Source organism: Pan troglodytes, chromosome X, assembly GCF_028858775.2.
Source record: "Pan troglodytes isolate AG18354 chromosome X, NHGRI_mPanTro3-v2.0_pri, whole genome shotgun sequence".
NCBI lineage: Eukaryota > Metazoa > Chordata > Mammalia > Primates > Hominidae > Pan > Pan troglodytes.
In genome coordinates, this window is record NC_072421.2 from 52,415,193 (window position 1) to 52,437,547 (window position 22,355).

At 39.9% G+C, this 22,355-nt stretch overlaps 1 protein-coding gene across 1 annotated transcript; it reads left to right on the forward strand.

Annotated features, from left to right (window-relative positions):
* Positions 1 to 249: 249 nt before the first annotated feature.
* Positions 250 to 6,943, forward strand: XAGE2 (X antigen family member 2). The gene is made up of 5 exons (XM_016942846.2): positions 250 to 480; positions 1,273 to 1,361; positions 1,833 to 1,938; positions 3,809 to 3,934; positions 6,832 to 6,943. Exons 2-5 carry the CDS (start codon positions 1,281 to 1,283, stop codon positions 6,852 to 6,854), a joined length of 336 nt encoding a protein of 111 aa, XP_016798335.1. The 5' UTR covers positions 250 to 480; positions 1,273 to 1,280; the 3' UTR covers positions 6,855 to 6,943.
* Positions 6,944 to 22,355: the final 15,412 nt, after the last annotated feature.

Sequence of the window (22,355 nt, forward strand, 5' to 3'; positions counted from 1 at the left end):
CGTCCTTCTAACACGCAGCGATGCAGCCATGGCCTTGCTGTGGTGGGGGTGCCGGACAAGGGAGGGAGAAGGACCGTAGATGGGAGGAGGGTCAGGTAAACAAGCAGTGAGTTTTGAAGGGGGAAACTATTTGTGGTATTTGAGTCCCCGAGGCATATGAAACTGCTTACAGACGATGCATTCCAGAGTCCTCAGTGGGAACCAGGGAGGGGAGGGAGGACTGCATGACGCGGGATGGGGTGGGGCGAGGCGGGACACTGCAGCACACAACGCAGGCACCGACTTCAGTGTGCATGTTCCTTGGACACCTGCCTCAGTGTGCATGTTCACTGGGCATCTTCCCTTCGACCCCTTTGCCCACGTGGTGACCGCTGGGGAGCTGTGAGAGTGTGAGGGTCACGTTCCAGCCGTCTGGACTCTTTCTCTCCTACTGAGACGCAGCCTATAGGTCCGCAGGCCAGTCCTCCCAGGAACTGAAATGTGAGTGAATGTGAGGAGGAGTGAACGGGCTTCCAGAGGGTCAGGCGGCGTGGTCTGTGGCCTCAGAGGGTAAAGAGCCTCTAGGTCATAAGGAAGGTGGGCCGCGGAGTGAAGGGGAGCCAGATGAAGATAGGGTGAATGCTCGGGGTGCTGTTGGAGGTATCTGAGTCCCGAAAGTGCCTGGAACTCCCAATGGGACAGATTCCAGACTTCTTGGTAGGGACCCAGGAATGGGCTGTGTAAGCGGTAAGAAAGGGGCCTGGGAAGTGGGAATGCTATGAGCTGGTGACCGCGACCCCGAGGTCTGTAGAGCTCCGGGTAGAAATGTCCAGCCAGGAGCGTCCAGTGATGTGTCACAACTTCTCAACTCCACCCTGGAGGTTCGAATGGGCGGGACTGTGCTTTCCAACAAAACTTTGATTTTAGGGAGGGAAATCGTCCAAACAAATGGGTGTGTGACGAAAGCCGTGGTCACTGCAGTTTTAATTCTCTAGCTGTATAAACTTAAATGTCTCCACTATGGAGAATCCAACTGTGAAACCAAATCTCATCGGAAATATCCTGTATCTTTTGCCAGGAGCATTAAGACATTGCTCTGCTAGATTGCCCAACTTAAGTGGCTATGCAAGCATTCGATTCAGAAGATGTACACACTTCTAGTTGCCCTGGGACTTACTTTCAAATTATTTCCAAACATTTTTAAAAACTGAAATTTAACATTTGGCCATGGAAGTGGTCAAATACAGCTATCCTCTCAAACACACTTTCCCAATCACAGCATTCTGCTTGCAGAGTGAAATATGAGTTGGCGAGGAAGATCAACATATAGGCCTAGGCCAAGAAGAAGTTTACAGCCTCCTGAGCTGATTGGGGCTATGCTTGTGAGTGCTTTAATATTTTGATGTTTTTTATTAGCAGAAATTTCTTTTGTGATAGTGTTGTTGAACTAGTATAGATACACTGATAAAGGTCTTCCATGTTGATAAAAATGATCATGCATCTCATGAAGGAAAGACTAATCCAAGAGTATTACAATCTGATTTTGCCTTCATGGATAATCTTGTGTTCCCCATCATGACTTCCTCCTCATGCTTACTGATAACAGATTGCACACATCCAACCCAACATAGATTAAAATGGTTTCCAAAGCCTTTGAGGGTAACTGTCTTAGAGTAACCTCTGTTTGGGAAGAGTAACTTTGTGAAGAATAAGTATATGGAACAGTGTTGGAGAAGTGTCTTTAGACTTACTTGTGATTAGAAATACCTGTGTATTCTGTATATTTGTATTATTGACATGTATTACTAACAAAACTTTTTATCTGCACACATACTGCCTCCCCTTTGTCCCAGGAACCCAGTGATGAAGAGCCTAAAGAAGAGAAACCACCCACTAAAAGTCGGAATCCTACACCTGATCAGAAGAGAGAAGATGATCAGGGTGCAGCTGAGATTCAAGGTGCTGGGAAAGGAAAGAAATAATGCCTATAGGGGGAAGGAGGCCTATGTGTCCATCATGCCTTATGCCATGACCAGTAATAGGAGGAAAGAAAATATTAGGAAAGGATCTCAAGCACTTGCTCAAAGTAGGCTGGAAAAGTGAAGAGTATAGTTTGCAGCTTCATGCAGTCCCTGGATATAATAAATCTTCTCTTTTTTTCAAGATTTATTTTGTATGCTTGAAAATACATCCATTGCTAAATCAGATGAAACTGTTTAATTTGATGTATCAAAATGTACATTATTTCACTTGATTAATTTGATCTTCTTAGAATGTTGCTGTATGATTGGCTCAGCCATGGTGTCCACAGTGTTATAAGCACCCTTTTATAGCATATAGAGTGCCAAGTCACCCTACCTTATAACACCCTGAATAAAGCCCATTTGCATAGGGATATTAGCCCTATTTTATAAAAAGGAAATGGTTGCTCAGAGATAGAGGCTTACCAAGAACGCTTGAGCCATGGAGGCAGAATTCATATTATGTTCCAAGGTCTGTGTTCTTCCTAACATCTACGTTGTTAGAAAACGTGAATTATTTTGCTTAAAACGCTTAATACTCGAATGTGTCTGTACTGTAAGGTACTTGAGTATTGGCTCAGGAGAAAACAAATTCAGTGAAGCAGGATAGCAAATCCGGAAAAGGGCTCAATGAATGACAGCCACTGTTCCCTTTGATCAGTATTTTTTGACAGTATGTTTGGTAAAAGGTGGATAATTCAGGACACTGGCATACAGGTAGGTATATTAGTATGTTTTTTAAGGAACTTTTAAAAGTTGCCTAAATACTTTTATAATTAGAAAACTCAAAGTATGATACAATTATCATGAAACAGAAATTGTGTCCTCGACAGATAGCATTTTCAAGCTAAAGTTGACAGAATTTGGACCATGGATTATTTTAGCAATTCACGGTTAAGAGGTTTCCAGAATATGACTGTCAACAACACTCATTACTTCTTTCACTCAATTTCCTGAACTCTCATGGGAAAACTGTGACTTTTTTTCCTCTTATTTTTGGTACTATATTCTCAATAGGATTTATTTATGAAAAGTTACATTTAGGGCCTTTGGACCTAAGCATAATTTTAATTAATTTTAACCAAATAATTTTCAAATTACCTCAACAAGATATGATTGTCACAATTGTAAGTTTTTGTCATAAGCCCAGGAATACATTGATCTAGTCTTTCAGAAAATTATCTTTGAGTTATTATTAAAATGCTATTCATGCAGCAAACTTCAGATATCTTACATAGTTGATACTCACTGTTTATAATGCACACTGGCAAAGTATAGGAAATGAAGGTGTAGTGTGATTTATCCTTAGATTGTCATTTTATATTAGATTTCAGGCCGGGTACATTGGCTCACACCTGTAATCCCAGCACTTTGGAAGGCCGAGGCTGGTGGGTCCCTTGAGCCTGAGAGTTAGGAACTAGCCTGGGCAACATGGGGAAACACCAGAAAATTTTCTCTGCCAAAAAAATACAAAAATTAGCCTTGGTGGTGGCATGTGCCTATAGTCTCAGCCTCTCACAAGGCTGAGAAAGGGGGATAACTTGAGCTCGGGAGGTCAGGGCTGCAGTCACCTGTGACTGCACCCCTGTACTCCAGCCTGGATGACAGAGTGAAACCCTGTATTAAAAAACAAATAAAATAGGAATTCATAATACAGGAAAACAAAGGTGTGACAGCTTTGCATCACATTTATTATCACACTAGCCTACAGGCTTTTATGTCGTAACTCTGTGGAATAGAATATTATTACTTCCTTATTTATACTTCATGTTTTTGTACTCAAGTTCAATAACCTTTGTATTTTTTAGTGCCTGACCTGGAAGCCGATCTCCAGGAGCTATGTCAGACAAAGACTGGGGATGGATGTGAAGATGGTACTGATGTCAAGGGGAAGATTCTACCAAAAGCAGAGCACTTTAAAATGCCAGAAGCAGGTGTGTTATTCATTAAGACACAAAGTTATGTGATTTCTATTTTTTACAATATTATACTTTTGATCATAGAGAGATGATATTACTGCCACTTTAATAACAGTGTTCAAATACACACTTTCTTTGAAAGGTACTTCAGATCCCAATGCCTGACTGCAAGACTTAAATGCTCTCAGATACAGACACAAATTGGGTCAAAGCCATATTGAATCATCAAATATGACAGCATTTTCTTACTTCTGAGTATAACCAACAGCTAACAATTTTCAGATTCTTTTCTAATTTCTGCTTTTAACAAATACATAATGCATTTGTAATACCAGACTGTGTGAAATATGCTGAGTACTGAAGGAGATTCTAGTAGCAGCTCTATGACAATTTGTGAGAATCTGGACAAATTCCATAAATTCTACACCCATCTTTGCTGTTATTGAAAATGGTGAATGCAGATCAAATGTATTAAAATCCGTTTCAATGCTGATTTCTGCATGCTCTGGTTCTGTTGGAGAGAATAGAAAGATATTCTGATTCCCATGATTTGTTTTTCCTAACAATCAGCTTCAGTCCAATTACAATATCTAAGCTGAGATTTCATTGCTCCTAAGAAAATGAGCAGGCACTCTGCTTGATGTTTGTTTTCCAGTATGGAGACTTGAATGAGTGTTCTTGGATTTTGTCAAATTCTGAATTATCTGGCTTTTAAAGAATAATTGTATTTTAAAGCCTTCCCACCGTGAAGCCTTGAATGACTGAATAATAAAATGGCAAGAGACAGTCTACTTTCTGTGGCCAATGAAGTAGGGAGAATGCATGTAGGTCAGTGATGCTCAAGGTGGGTGTAAGATGCCTGTGCTAAGCATGCTTTTTGCTCTCCTGTCAGTCTTCATGAGCTACTGTGTGTAATAAAGACACACATGATATAATCACCTCTAACCATATCATAGGTTACATATTACAGGTTTCTGCCTTGAGACATCAGATGATAGGACTTAAAGTTCAAAGACTATAATGTACTAATTCTTGAGTAGTCAACATAAGTATCTTTTGCACATTTTTTTAAATAAATTGCTGACTGTTAATGAGAAGAGCTTCTGAATTTAAAGGAAGAACTCCATGTTTAGGGAAGAAATTACCTAAATGTTTTACTCTGCACTGCTGAACCATTCCATTAAACTATTTACATTAAAAGATAGTTTTCAGGAGCCGATTGAACAAGCCTCAGTTGTATTCTTAGGAAGATCACAGCCTTATATGCACATCTTATTAGAATAGATAGCAAATTACATGATAAAGTAATAATCAATATAATAATAAAAGAGCAACAGAATAAACCTAATGGAAAAGGAAAGAGGTACTTAATAACAGACAGGTAGGAACCTGGATTTTGGATTAGGAAAACTAATCCAAAAGTAATACATTTAACACATTGTTTATTTTAAAAATAGCTATGAATAGACTATCTATTTGTTTCTCCAGTCTTGAAGAAAATGGGAAAAGCACAATACAGAATATGAAGAAGACACAGATATTGAATATATAGTATAACTGAAAGTAAATACATTCTTTTGTTTTGTTTTGTTTTGCTTTTGAGACAGTCTCGCTCTGTCACCCAGGCTGGAGTGCAGCAGCATGATCTTGGCTGACTGCAACCTCCACTTCCCGGGTTCAAGTGATTCTCCTGCCTCAGCTGAGTAGCTAGGAGTACAGGCATGCACCACCATGCCTGGCTATTTTTTGTATTTTTAGTAGAGACGAGGTTTCGCCATGTTGGACAAGCTGTTCTCGAACTCCTGACCTCAGGTGATCCACTTGCCTTGGCCTCCCAAAGTGCTGGGATTACAGATGTGAGCCACCACGCCCAGCTGAAAGTGAATACATTCTTAAACTCTAATATTTTCAGAATATAGATGAAATGGTTGATAAGCTAGGAATGCATGCATTATTAAATATATCCCAGTAGTACCTGAATATCTATTCATCACAAAGACTGTGCATGAACTTGTGAAATTTGCCAGTTGTCCCTTGATAATATTTACTTTTAGAAATAAATATTTAGTTATTCTAGATGTCTTCCTCTACATCTCCATTTCCCTTTCCGTTTCTTTTTTTTCGTGCCATACTGTTCATGATATATACCTCTTTCATATTTTGATATCAATAATGATAATGATAGATTAAAAGTAATGCGATCATATAATTAATTATACAAAGGGGAATTTTTTCAAGTGTAAAAAGAGATATTTGTATTAACATCAGGACTATAGGTGAAAACTGGGGACAGATGTTTACCATACCTTAATATCTACAGAAGGGTAAACTAACCCAAAGCAACATTTTTGCACTTTGGCACAATAGAGGAAAAAACAAATGCAATACTGTCCTTTCTATTCACCACGCATATGCAGCTTCTAATGTGACATTAACTCTTTTCTTAAAAGATAGTTTTCATACTATTTCCAGGAGCCTATTTGACATCCAGACCATAGTTTCAAGCCAAAATATTAAATTGTACATTTTTTATAAATTCCTTTGTTTCTTAGTTTTTTTGTGTGTATTGGTTATATTTTTAGTAAAATTATACACAATTTTTGCTTTATATATTAAATCCCTTTTTAAGAGTTTCACTTGATTTAATGGGTTCTGACCTCGGACTGTCTTTTGGTTTCCTTGTAGCACTAGAAAGCAGGGTGTGTTTAAAAAATATTAATAATGTATATGTTTGGAAGTTTATCTCCAAAGTCTCCACAGAGGTCTAATTGAATGTAAGCCAGAGGGTGACTCTTGGGTTTATGGTCTTAGTCCACTGTACGAAACAAAAACTTTGGTGTCATTTGCATATCTTAATGTGATCTAAATACAGTTCTGCTAGTAATGTTCCACCTGTTATGTTTCTATTACAGGTGAAGGGAAATCACAGGTTTAAAGGAAGATAAGCTGAAACAACACAAATTGTTTTTATATTAGATATTTTACTTTAAAATATCTTAATAAAGTTTTAAGCTTTTCTCCAAAGAAGTCTTGCACATCTTCTGTTAATTTCTTTTTTTCTTTCTTTTTTTTTTTTCTAGATGGAATTTTGCTCTGTCGCCAGGCTGGAGTGCAGTGGCATGATCTTGGCTCACTGCAACCTTTGCCTCCTGGGTTCAAGCAATTCTCCTGCCTCAGACTCCTGAGTAGCTGGGACTACAGGCGCGTTCCACCACACCTGGCTAATTTTTGTATTTTTAGTAGAGATGGGGTTTCACCATGTTGGCCAGGATGGTCTCAATCTCCTGACCTCGTGATCTGCCTGCCTTGGTCTCCCAAAGTGCTGGGATTACAGGCATGAGCCACCGTGCCCAGCCTCTTCTGTTAATTTCATTCCCAGGTATTTTGATACTATTGAGAATTGTGGCCAGGTGCAATGGCTCACACCTGTAATCCCAGTACCTTGGGATGCTGAGGTAGGAGGATTGCTAGAGCTCAGGAAAGTGACACCAGTCTGGGGAATATAGGAACCCCTCTCTACTACAATGAGTGAATGAATGAATGCAACTATAGTCTCAGCTACTCTGGAGGCATAGGTGGGAGGATCCCTTGAGCCCAGGTGGTCGAGGATGCTGGTAGTCATGTTCACGCCACTTGCAACTCCAACCTCCATGACAGAGCAAGACTCTGTTTCAAAAAAAAGTATCATTTTTGATATTTTGTATTCTGAGTTAGCTGATACACAAGTGTGGTATGGTGAAATGTATATTTGGTCATTGACTGTGCTTACTGGCATACAACTCCTACAAAGTGATGTCTTTTTGTATGCTAGTGAGTTGACCGATGTCTGGCAGTCCCTAGGAGCTCTAGGATGAGGAATTAGAGGGTTGGGACTTTCAGCCCCATGCCCAAACTTCAGGGAAGTTTGGGGCTGAAGGTTAAGTTGTTCACCAATGGCAAGCCAACATTTTAATCAGTCATGCCTACATAATGAAAACCTCCATGAAACCCAAAAGGACACGGTTCAGAGAGCTTCTGGCTAGCTGAACACATGGAGGGTAGCATGCCCGTAGAGGCCATGGAAACTCCCTGCCCCTCCCTGCATACCTCACCCTATATGTCCCCTCATCCGCATCTTTTCTAAGGGTGTTCCATTTGCCACAAAATATGTGAGAAGTCCCTAGGCTATGGAGCTGGATGAAAGAATTAGGGCCTAGGCAGAAGAAAGGGGAAAGCAACCAGGGCAACTTGCTGAAGCAAAATGACTTGGGTCCTACCTACACTGTCTCCTTATAGGCTATGGCATGAAATACCCATGGGATTCCATCCTGCCTCTTACACACTGGCCTTGAGGGGGTGGGCAAGATATTATAATCTGTGAGGCAATGTCCCCATTTCTAAAGTAGGAATTAGAATATTTACACTAAATACTTGTTATGAAGAATAAATGAAATAACATATGGATTAGGCAATACACTGTAGATAAATTTGGTTTATTATATTTCTTTTCTTCTTTTAAAATTTAATTTTTTTTCATTCCCTTTGCCTTTATAACCACATGTTTAGTAAGTAATAACTGCTCTTAAATTTCAAGTAGGGGTATCAAGTTACCTTTTTAAATGAATTTGACTTCTGAGACTTACTTAATTTAAATAAATATATTAATTAAAAACCAGGGTAGCTGGTGTCAGACATGACATCAATTCTAAAGTTGGTTTGTGAATAAACGCAGTCTGACAAGGCCAACCCTAAGTCAATGGAATGTGCCGAACACTGTGCCCTTTGCTGTGTGTGATGCCGTGAAGAATAAGTCCTTCTGGTCAGCCAACACCACACAACACAATAGTGTGTCAAGTGTTCAAGCAGTCCACCTGTAGTGGCTAACGGCAGCAAGGAGCCCCACTGCCGTTGTTAGTTTGGCTTGTCACACATCCATAGATTTGACCAATAAGAAGACAATGAGCCCAAATGGGTCCAAATGGTTGATTGATTGCAGGCAAAGTAAAAGCAAGGTCAGCATTGTGTCAGCACTGTGTCCCTAGTCCCACAGTATGACACTGAATCAGAGGTATACAATGACAGCACAGACGGTGGGTCTCTCTGCCTGTGAGGAGCCCACAGCTGTACCCTAAGACAGTGAGCAGTTTTATACTCCACAGTTGTACCCTAAGATGAGGAAAGGCCCGTGCTTAATGGAAACTAGGAAAATGGATAAAGAATGGTCTCGTGTCAACCTCCAACCAGATAGGGAGCTGGTGAGAAAATACCTGTGGCAGCTCCAACCATGCTGCCTATCTCCCCTTGCAACAAAAGGAATCCAGGTATTCTTCCAACATTCAGGTTAGCCTGCAGTCTGGCTTTGCCTACGTGTCCTATGTGGTGACCTGCAAGATCTCCAAGACACCATGGCAGAGCCTTTGCCCTATAGTGTCTGACACAAAACCATATGTAAGGTGCCTAGAAACATACCATCTCCAATAATGACTCCTAAATAGAGGGGATGCTTTTCTGTTAGGGTCATTACAAAAGATTGATAATTTAATTCAACAGATATGCATTGATGACTGCCATGTTATAGGAAATGTCTTGGATGCTGGAAATGAGAAGACCAACCAACAATATGTGGTACTTGCTGTGGAGGCTGTCACACTGTTGGTGGGGGGAGGAGGGCACCTTTACAGAAGACCCTTAAACAGAAGAGCAGCTGAAGTGCAAAGGAGAAACACAGGGAAGGGACCCAGGGGGATAAAAACAATGAATGTGGTGGCCAAGTAGCAGGAGTAAAACAAGACAATTTCTCGAAAAGATAATTTCTCCATTGCCTTTGTGCCTTTTCTGAAAATCAGTTTATCATGTCTGTGAGTCCATTACTGGACTTCCTGCTGATCTGTTGATTTTTCCCCAATACCACATTCTCTTGATTACTATAGAATTAACATGACTCTTGATATTAGGTAGTGTGAGTTCCCCAAAGTTATACTTCAGAATGGTTTTGGCTGTTCTGGCTCATTTTCCTTTCTAGGTAACTTTGAAAATTTACTCCAATGAAGTTAGTTGTATAAGTTGAGGCAGTTTTCCTTTGAAGGGCAGCAGATAAACATGTTAGTAGCTACAGGAGGACATGGGAGAAGAAGGTGAGTTCCCCCTTAGCTTTGGGAATGATCCAATGTAGAGGGAGCCATTGATGGTTCAGGAGAGGGGAGTGATCATTGTAGGAGCAAAGCCCCTGGGAAGGTGGGGGGTATGGATCCTGAGCTGAGGTGAGGGGCTGGCTTCAGTTAAGAGCATTGTATGTAGAAGGGCAACAGAGAATGCCAGGGCAGACACGGGTAGACTGGGATTGGGAACCTCTGATAATTCCCAGCAGATTGCTTCTGTCCTCTGAATGAATCACTATGTCTCAAAAATAAACAGTATTAATATAAAACTAACAGTCATACTGTTATAGGCTGAGTTGTCTCTGCTCAAAACTCATACCACGCCCAGCCTTATTTTAATACTGTCTTTAGTACCATATAGGCTGAGTTGTGTCTGCTCAAAATTCATATGGTGAAGTCTGAACCCCTAGTGCCACAGAATGTAACTATATATGAGATAGGTGTGGTCTTTAAAGAGGTAATTAAGTGAAATGGGGTCATTAGAGTGGTCCTAAGGCAATTTGCCTGGTGCCCTTATAAGAAGAGGAAATGATGACACACACATGTACAGAGGGAGGACTAAGGCGGACACCGGGAGAAAACAGCAGACTACAAGGCAAGGAGGGAGGCCTTAGAAGAAACCAATTCTGCTGACACCTTGATCTCAGACGTGTAGCCTCCAGAATTGTGAGAAAATACATGTCTGTTGTTTAAGCCACCCAGTCTGTGGTAGTTTTTGATGGCAGCCTTAACAAACAGATAGAAATACTTTTAGTGCCCTTGTGGAGGTATTATCGTATCTATTTTATAAGCTAGCACTCCTGCTTCTTCTACTAATGTAATAACCATGTAATGATGTCTATATCTGAGCAACTGAGCAGTGATGAGAGAACTTCAAAACCTGAATTCATGACCAAGAGATAATTACTTCTCACTTTCACTCTCATCCTGTTTCCAATACCGTATTACTCTCACTAAATGCCAAAACCCCTCCTCGATTTGAATGAGGTATTTTGTGAGAGTATTATAGTATTGGAAATTTCTTATCATGAAGTCATTTGTTATTAAATTATATGTGTTCAGCATCAGTAAAAAAATAGTATGGAAGAATAATCAAGTCTCATAAAATACACAGTTATCATGGAAATCATACTAGATTTGGAGTACAGTGAAATATGCCTGTTCAGGCAACTGCAGGAGACGTCTGCCAAACGTATCTGCCCCTTGAAGTCCTGAGACAGATGATTAGTAGGAGAATCCTGAAGCCACTGCAAACACTCACACATTCACCATTCACACCTGCCAAAATATTCCAGCATTCACCATTCACACCTGCCCAAACGTTCCCACATTCACCATTCACACCTACTTAAGCATTCTCATGTTCGCCATTCACACCTGCCCAAACATTCCATTTACCATTCACACCTCCCAAGCATTTGCAGATTCACCATTCACACCTGCCCAAACATTCCCATATTGACCATACACACCTTTGACCATTTTGGGGTGAAATAAGAAAATGACTTCTACTTCCCAAATCTTTTAAGAGGTGCATATTATTAGCATCACCTGGGAAGCTGTGGCACACCACCCTCTGCAAGGGATCCTGGGACGGGTATTTATCAAGATTCTAGCAGTAGCCATACAAGGGAGAGCAGAAGAGATGGGAGTGCCTGTTGTTCAAATGCTTGTGGAAATTATACCTGCCAGGGTTTTCCATGGTCTATGTTGTGAAAGAAGCTTCCTGGACGGTGAGGTTCATGTGGAGATGTTTCCATGGGCCCCCTGAGAATGGTTTGGCAAGAGAGAAAAAAAAAGATCTCTTAAGTCATTTTCTTTCTACTAGAAATAGCCTGTGGATGTGGGTCTGGGGACAGCGGGAAAACCCTGGCTGGCCCTGCATGTGCCTGACTCTGTGTGTACACCCCTTGTTGCCCATGTGCCCTGCTGTCAGATCAGTTGTCCCAGAAGTTTCAGTGTGAGTGAGTGTGAGGAGGAGCCCGCGGGCACAGTCTATAGCCTCCTAGGCAGAAGGGCCTTGAGGTTGTTGTCCTCCTAACAGGCAGCGATGCACTGCTTGGGGGTGCCGGATAAGGGAAGAAGGAGGGCCATAGAGGGGAGGAGGGCCTGGTGAACATACAGTGAGTTATGAAGGGGGACACTATTTGAGGTATTTGAATCCTTAGAGCATATGGAACTAACTGCCCAAAAAGGATGGATTCCAGAGTCCTTAGTGGATACCTTGGAGGAAGTGGAGAATGCAGTGAGGCAGGGTACCACAGCCTACAAGGCAGGCACCCATCTCACTGCACATGCTCCTTGTACCTCAGTGGGCATGTTCACTGGGCATGGTCCAGTCGGCCCCTTCGACCACATGGTGAATGCCATGGAGCTGTGAGGGTGGGAGGGTGGCGATCCTGTGGTCTAGACTCTCTCCTCTACTGAGACACAGCTGGTAGGTGCGAAGGCCAGTCCCCCCAGGAGGTGTAGTGTGAGTGAATGTGAGGAGGAGCCAGCAGACTTCCTGAGCTTCAGGCAGCCTAGTCCCTGGCCTCAGCGGGGGAAGGCCTTCGACGTCATGAGTAAGGTGGACCACAGAGTGGAGGTAGCTCAGGTGAAGATGGGGCGAGTGCTGAAGGTAATGTTGGAGGTATCTGAGTCCTGGAAGCCCCTGGAAACCCCAGTAGAAGACAGATTCCAGACTCCTCGGTGGGGAACCAGGAAGGGGCAGGGTGGGTAGGAAGGAACGGGCCTGGGAAGTGGGAATGCTGTGGGCTGGTGACCCAGGCCCCGAGGTCTGTAGAGTGCCCACATAGGTGTCCAGTGAGGAGTGGCCAGTGCTGTGTGGCAACTTCAACTCCCCCATGGATGTTCGAATGGGCTGGGTTGTGCATTTCAACAAAACTTGATTTTAGAGGGAAAATGGGCCTAGCTAACAGATGTGTAACGAAAGCTGTGTTCACTCCAATTTTAATTCTGTAGCTGTATTTTCCTATATGTCTCCACTATGGAAAGTCCAGTTGTGAAACTAAACCTCATCAGAAATACCCTGTGTCTTTTACCAGGAGCCTTAAGACACTGCTAACTTGACCACCTTAAGTGGCTTTGCAAGCATTCGATTCAGAAGGCACACACACTTAAACTTGTCCTGGGACTTACTTTCAAAGTATTTCCAAATTTTAATAAAATTACAAGTTTACATATGGCGATGGAAGTGGTCAAATACAGCAATCCTCTCAAGTGCACTTTCCCAATCACAGTATTCTGTTTGCAGAATGAAATATGAGTTGGCAAGGAAGATCAACATATAAGCCTAGACCAAGAGGAAGTTTACAGTTTCCTGGACTGATTGGGCTTATGCTCATTAGTGCCTTAACATTCCATGTTTTCTGTTAGCAGAAATTTCTATTTGTGATAGTCTTGTTGAACTAGCGTACATATACTGATAAAGGTCTGCTGCTGAAAAATGATCATGGCATCTCTTGAAGGAAAGGAAAGCCCAAAAGGATTACATTCTGGTTTTGTGTGGATGAATGATCTTGTGTTCCCCAGATTTCACCCATGATTTCCTCCCCATGTTTATTCATAACAGATTACACACATTCCTCCCAACATAAATTAAAATGGCTTCCAAAGCCCTTGAAGGTAACTGTCTTAGAGTATGACCTCCCTGTGGGAAGAGTAACTTTATGAAGAATAAGGATATGGAATAGTGTTGGAGAAATGTCTTTAGACTTATGATGAAAAATATGTATTCTGTATATTTATATTATTGACATATATTGATAACAGAACTTTCTAATCTGCATAAACACACACCCCTCGTCCCAGCAGCCCAGTGATGAAGAACCTCAAGAAGAGAAACCACCCACTGAAAGTCAAGATCCTACACATGGTCAGGAGAGAGAAGAAGATCAGGGTGCTGCTGAGATTAAAGGTGCTGGGAAGGGAAAGAAAGAATGTCTATGGTGGCGGTGGGGGCAGAGGAGGCCTATATGTGCATCATGCATTATGCCATAAACAGTAACAGAAGAAAGAAAACATTAGAAAAGGTTCTCAAACACTTGCTGAAATGTGGCTGGAAAAGTGAAGAGTGTAGTTTGCAGCTTCATGAAGTCCCTGGATGCAACGAATCTTCTCTCTTTTTTTGAGGTTTATTTTGCATGTTTAAAAATACAGTCCTTGCTAAATCAGATGAAACCATTTAATTTTATATATACAAATGTACATTATTTCACTAGTTTAATTTGATGTTCTTAGAATGTTGTTGTATGATTATCTCAGCCATGGTGTCAATGGTGTTGTAAGCACCCTTTAATAGCATGTAGAGTGCCAAGTAACCCTACCCTGTAACACCATGAATAAAGCCCATTTGCATAGGGATGTTAGCCCTACTTTATAAATAAGAAAACTGAGGCTTAGAGATTGAGGCTTACCAAGAACACTTGACTCACGGACAAAGAATTCACATTACATTTCAAAGTTTGTATTTGTCCTACTGTCTATGTTATTAGAAAACATGACTGATTTTGCTTAAAATGCTTAATACTCGAATGTGCTTCTCCTGTAAGGTACTTCAGTATTGGCTCAGGAAAAGGCACAGTTCAGTGATACAGGATAGCAACTCCAGAAACGAACTCAATCAAAAGAATACTGACCAAAGGAAACAGCCACTGTTCCCTTCGATCAATATTTTTTACAGTATGTTTGGGAAAAGCTGGATAATTCAGGATACTGGCATACAGGTATATTACTATATTGGCTATATTAGTATGGTTTTTAAGGGACTTTTAAAAGTTGCTTCAATACTTTTATAATTAGACAGTTTAAAGTATAATAAGATTGTCATGAAACAGAAATTATTTCCTCAAAAGGTAGCAATTTCAAGCTAAATACTGACCAAATTTGGGCCATGGATTATTTTAGCAATTCACTGTTAAAAGGTTTCCAGAATATGACTGTCAACAATGCCCATTAATTTGTTTGCCCTCAGGTTCCCATACTCTCACTGAAGACAGTGATTTTGCTGTTATATTTGGTACTTTTGGATCCCTTCCTTACACCCTATACAAAAATCAATTCAAGATGGATTAAAGACTTAAACGTTAGACCTAAAACCATAAAAACCCTAGAAGAAAACCTAGGCATTACCATTCAGGACATAGGCATGGGCAAGGACTTCATGTCTAAAACACCAAAAGCAATGGCAACAAAAGCCAAAATTGACAAATGGGATCTAATTAAACTCAAGAGCTTCTGCACAGCAAAAGAAACTACCATCAGAGTGAACAGGCAACCTACAAAATGGGAGAAAATTTTCACAACCTACTCATCTGACAAAGGGCTAATATCCAGAATCTACAATGAACTCAAACAAATTTACAAGAAAAAAACAAACAACCCCATCAAAAAGTGGGCAAAGGATATGAACAGACACTTCTCAAAAGAAGACATTTATGCAGTCAACAGACACATGAAAAAATGCTCATCATCACTGGCCATCAGAGAAATGCAAATCAAAACCACAATGAGATACCATCTCACACCAGTTAGAATGGCAATCATTAAAAAGTCAGAAAACAACAGGTGCTGGAGAGGATGTGGAGAAATAGGAACACTTTTACACTGTTGGTGGGACTGTAAACTAGTTCAACCCTTGTGGAAGTCAGTGTGGTGATTCCTCAGGGATCTAGAACTAGAAATACCATTTGACCCAGCCATCCCATTCCTGGGTATATACCCAAAGGACTATAAATCATGCTGCTATAAAGACACATGCACACGTATGTTTATTGCGGCATTATTCACAATAGCAAAGACTTGGAACCAACCCAAATGTCCAACAATGATAGACTGGATTAAGAAAATGTGGCACATATACACCATGGAATACTATGCAGCCATAAAAAATGATGAGTTCATGTCCTTTGTAGGGACATGGATGAAATTGGAAATCATCATTCTCAGTAAACTATCGCAAGGATAAAAAACCAAACACCGCATATTCTCACTCATAGGTGGGAATTGAACAATGAGAACACATGGACACAGGAAGGGGAACATCACACTCTGGGGACTGTTGTGGGGTGGGGGGGAGGGGGGAGGGATAGCATTGGGAGATATACCTAATGTTAAATGACGAGTTAATGGGTGCAGCACACTAACATGGCACATGTATACATATGTAACAAACCTGCACATTGTGCACATGTACCCTAAAACTTAAAGTATAATAATAATAAAAAAAAAGTGGGAAAAAAAGTTATATATGGGGCCTTTGGACCTAAGCATACTTTCACTAATTTTTACCCCAAAATTTTCAAGTTACCTAAACAGGGGATGGATGTCAGGGCTATAAGATTTGTCATAAACCTGCCACTACATTGATCTAATCCTTCAGAAAGTTACATTTAATTTATGATTAAAATGCTATCCATGCAGCAGGCTTCAGATTTCCTAGCTATCTGATATTCACTGTTTATAATACACAATGGTAAAGTATAGGAAATGGAGGTGTAGTGTGATTTACCCTCAGATTGTCATTTAAAATAAGATTTCATAATATAGGAAAACAAAGGCATGAGATCTTTGCATCACATTTATTACCACAATAGCCTACAGGATTTTATTTCCTAACACTGAGAAAAACAATATTATAATTTCCTTATTTATCATTCTTGTTTGCCTGCTTCAATTGATACCCTTTAATATTTTTTAGTGCCTGACCTGGAAGCTGATCTCAAGGAGCTGTCTCAGTCAAAGACGGGGGATGAATGGGGAGATAGTCCGATGTCCAGGGGAAGATTCTGCCAAAATCAGATCAATGTAAAATGCCAGAAGGTGGTATGCTATCCATTAAGATGCAAAATTATGTGCTGTTTTCCACAATATTATAATTTTGATAATACAAAGAGAGAACATTACTGCCCCTTTAAAAACAGAAAGCAGAGTTCAAATGCAGACTTACTTTGAAAGTTAGTTCAGACCACAGATGCCTAACTGCAAGATTTAAACACCACCAGATGGAGACACAAATTGGGTCAAAGCTATATTGAATCATCAAATATTAAAGCATTTTCTTCTGAATATAACCAAGAAGCAGCATCATAAGTGGGCGCCATCTGTATTCTCTTTGTTGGACTTTGGTATCAAGGTTACACTAGCTTCATGAAATGAATTGGGATATAAAACCTCTTTCTATGCTCTGGAACTGAAATCCCTGCAAGAATGAATCACTTGGAGATAGGATTTCCCATGTGTGTTTGTTTCCAGATTGCAGGTCTTTTTGTTTTGTTTTGTTTTGTTTTGTTTCAGCTTTGGACACTACTTAAAAGAAAGACAGAAGGGGCAGCTCCAGGTTTCCATGCCTTTAAACTTTGTAAGGTGCCTCTCTTCCCTACAAAGATGCCTCTAATTATGCCGTCACTCTGAAAACTATCTGCTCCTGTTTCTGTACTGACATTAACCTCTGTATACAGCCAGTTAAAAGTTGCCACTCTATTAATTTGCTTACGTAAGTTTTTTCAGAGATACATTCTTGCTAAGTTGCCCAGGCTGATCTTGAACTCTTGGACTCAAGCAATTCTCCCTCCTCGTCCTCCAAAAGTGCTGGGATTACAGGTGACAGCCACCTTGCCTGGCCTGCCTACCTGATTTTGATCTGTGGTGTATGTTTTTGAATGGATTGACTACACCAAAGCTGTGAATAGTTAGGATGATAACTGCATTTATTGAGTTCTTTAACGGAAATAATAACTCATATTTATAGATTGTCTAGTATCTGTTAACCGGTTATCTGAGCTGTGTTTCATTATTTCTGACCTCATTATTAAATCCACTAAAAAGGTGAGTCAGAGTTTTCATAAAATTTACAATAAATGACTCTAGTAAGAAACAGATATGGGGATTCAAGGTCTAAGTTCACAGTCTTTGTGCTTCCTGAAAGTAAATGCTTCTGAAAGTGTTGAATGCAGAACTGGTGTTGTGTATATTGACTTTAGTGGTAATCTGATGTTTTCATGTAAATCCATGGTAATATATAAAATACATATATTTTATTGTTTAACATAAAAGGATTTGTTGTTCTCTTGAAGTATTTGTCAAAATGTGGAACATAAACCTAACACGGGTTCCCAGATGAAATCATTGTTATGAAAGCATTTTAAAAATTAATAATAACATACCTGTTTTACTGTGCAACAGAAAAAATATAATAAGAATACTAAATTCTTTTGAAATAGTTTGTGGGATGGAGAAAAGAACTGATGTCTCAATGCCCATGGAAAAATGCCACAACATCTCCTGCAAACATGTCCTTTCTTTAAATGATACAAGGCAGAGAGGGAGAAACACCAAACCTTTCTTTTTCTTCTGAGCCTGACAGTCACCACATCTCAATCAGAAGCCCCTGCAGCTGCCTGGATCCAGCCTAATACGCCTCTTCTTGTACATAATACACGACTAACAACCCTGAGCTCCATTTATATCCTCACACCCAAAAGGATAATTCTCCAACAATGGACCCTACTCAGAATCCACGCTGCTTAGGGAGGGGCAGAAGAATATACACAGCAATTGTTTCTCCCTGTTACAAAGATTTTAAAATATTTTTGGATCCAAAAGGACTGAAAATCTAGGGTTCAAATAAAAAGTGAGACTAAATGTAGGGGATCCCATTTGCCACGGAATATGTGAGAAGTCCCTAGGCTACAGAGCCAGATGAAGAATTAGGCCCTAGGTAGAAGAAAGGGGAAAGCAACCACCACAACTTGCTGAAGCAAAATTATTTGGGTCCTAGCTACATTGTCCCCTTATGGCACAAAATAACCATGGGTTTCCATCATGGCTCTGACATACAGGCCTTGAGATGGTAGACAAGGTACTTATATCCTGTGAGATCTTTACTACTATTGTCACTATCATTTATTTCATTCTTGCAATTATCTTGCAAGGTAGGAAGTAGTTACTGAAGCTCAGAAAGTTCATCTCTTGTTGAACCTCACCAGGAATGGAAGTACTAGTCAAACATACAAAACTCACGTATGTGTTTTTGAGTGGAGTTTAACTACGAAAGTCAGATTTGTTAGATTTCTTATAGTGAATTTATTTGTCATTATGTTCAGCATCAATAAATAAAATAGTAATGAAGACTCATCAAGCTCAGAAAAAAATCCATGCACTTACAGTCAATTGATTTTTGACAAAGTTATCAAAAACACAGAGTGAGAGAAGAGCAGCCTTCAATAAGTGGTATCAGGAAAACTGTATATCCACATACAGAAGAATGAAATTCTACCATCATCTCTTACCATATGTAAAGGTAAACTTAAGATGAATTAAAATCTTATAATGTAAGACCCGAATCTATGAAACTACTAGAAGAAAACACAAGAAGACAACTCCATGACATTGGTCTGGGCAGCGATTTTTTGGATATGATCCCAAAAGCACAGGGAAGAAAAACAAACGTAAACAAATATTACACCACTACATCCTGTACATGTAGTGGTGTAATATTATTTGAAGGCTTACTGTTACTTAAAGATGCATGTAGTAATCCATAGAGCAATCCCTAGAAAACAAAGATATGTAACTAATAAGCCAATAGTGGAGATTAACATGGTGTAGTATAAAATGTTCAACTGGTCTAAGAGAAGGGAGGAAACAGAAAAACCTGAATAAAAAACAGATATGATAAATAAAAATATAAAGCAAGTTGGTAATTTAAAGGTAAACTGGTTCCACATTAAATTTAATTTGCTTACACTTGTCTATTAAAAGTCAGAGTTTGGCCGGGCCCAGTGGCTCATGCCTCTAATCCCAGCACTTCGAGAGGCCAAGGCCATACCAGCCAGGGCAACATAGTCAGACCCTGTCTCTACAAATATTAAAAATGAGGCAGGCATGGTGGTGCACACCTGTAGTTCCAGCTCCTCGGGGAGCTGAGGTGGGAAGATAGCTTGAGCCCAGGAGGTTGAGGCTGCAGTGAGCTACGATCACATGACTGTACTCCAGCTTGGGTGACAGAGCGAGACCCTGTCTCAAATGTAAAACGTTAGAGATTGTAAGAATGGATAAAAAGAGCAAGAACAAATTATATGCTGTTAAAAAGAACCACAGTTTAAAAATAAAGAAGTTAAAAGTAAAGGATGTTAAAAGTAAGTTCAAAGTAAACAGTTAAAAGATATACCCTGCAAATATGAATCACGTAGAAACTGGAGGTGCTCAATTAATACCTCACAAAACACACTTTATAGTGGAGATTATTACAATGGACAAAGTGGAACATTACATAATAATCATAGAGAGGTGCATTGATTCAGAAGACAGAAACACCATGAGTATGTATGCACCATCGAAATACATGAGGGAAAAACTGATACATCAGAAAGAAGAAATAAATAGACACATTTGCATTTATAGTAGAAGACTTCAACATTCATCCCAGCAATCGGTACAAAGAATGTAGAGAAAAATCAGGAGATATATATATATATATATATATATATATATATATATATATATATTTATATATAACAGGGGGCTTTCTGTATCCTGGGGAACTTGCCTTAGTGAACTGGAAAAATCGCATCACACGTGGGCTTGGAAGATCAGTGCAAGGTTTTATTGAATGGTGGAAGTAGCTCTCAGATTGATGGGGAGCTAGAAGGTGGAGGGAGTGGGAAGGTGGTCTTCCCCTGGAGTCAGGCCGATCAGTGGCTGAACTCTCCTTTGACCACTGTGGCCAAATTCCTGTCGGCAACCACATCACTCAGCCATTCAATGGCCTACCAGCATTTGCTGCTGTCTGCTGTTGTGTTCTTCTGCCGGTGTGTTCCTCTCGATGTCCAGCCACCTGTGTCTCTGCCTGGTAGGATCTCGGGGCTTTTATAGGCACAGGATGGGAGCATGGTGGGCCAGGGTGGTCTTGGAAAATGCAACGTTTTGACATGAAAATAGAAATGCCTGTCCTCACCTAGGTCCATGGGCACAGGCCCGAGGATGGAGCCTTCACCAGGGACCCTCCTCTACTCCTCCCAGCACTTCCCTGCCCCACTCTTGTATCAACAATATATCAACATTTGCAAGATGACACTAGAGCAGTGTCACAGAGGGAAATAATAATAATAATGCCACTTCTACACAACATCGTAGCCAAATGGGATTTACTCCATGACTTGAATATATATATATATATATATATATATATATATATATATATATGAGTTTAGCAAAGTAATATGGCACAAGATAAGTATGCAAAAGTCAATGCTATTTTTATATACCAGCAACGAACAATTGGAAATTGAAAATCAGTATTACTTAATATAGCAGCAAAAAACCCCAAGAAATATTTAGTGGTAAAATTTAACAAAATATGTGCAAGACCAGTACTCAGAAGCTTAAAAATCACTGTGGAGAAATATGTGTGTGTGTGTATATACATATATATATATATATATATATATATATATATATTATGTAGAGAGAGAGACAGAGTCTTGCTCTGTCACCCAGGCTGGAGTGCAGTGGCGCAATCTTGGCTCACTGCAACCTCACTGCAGAGAAATATTAAAGCAGGCTGAAACAAATGGAGAGGTATGCTACGTTAATGGATTGCAAGATTGTGAAATGTCAGTTTCTCTCAAATAATCTATACATTCAGTGTAAACCCAACCAAATTCCATGCAGCCTTTTGTTTTAAGAAATTGGCAAGCTGACTTCAAAATTTATGTGGAAAAGCAAGGGGACTAGAATAGTCTAACAATTTTATAAAGAACAAAGAATATTGGAGGACTCATTACCTGTTTCAAGACGTTTTCACAATTATGGTAATCAGGACAGCATGATAATGGCATAAGAAAAGAAATAAGGGTCCAAATCTAGACCTATATATTCAGATTAAATTGATTTTTCTATAGGGTGCCAAGATAATTCAGTGGGAAAAAATGATTTATTCAGGGAATGGTGCTGGAACAATTGGAAATTGACATGCAAACAAATGAACCTCAACCTTTGTCTCACATCATATACAAAAGTTGCCTTAAAATGCATCATAGAACTAAATGTAAAAGCCAATGTTATCAAACTGCTAGAAGAAAACGTAGGAGAATCTGTAGCATCATGTAAAACTAAGATAGGTAGGATATGAAATGCACAAACTATGAAATAGAAAAATCATGATCTTTTTAGTATTTATATACTTATGTACTATCCTTATCCATTCACTAGTTACTTTTCCAAGCGCTATACAAATCGCATGAAGAGGTCATTAGAGTTCTAATTTCCTAGAGAAATTTCCATTCAGATTTTCCACA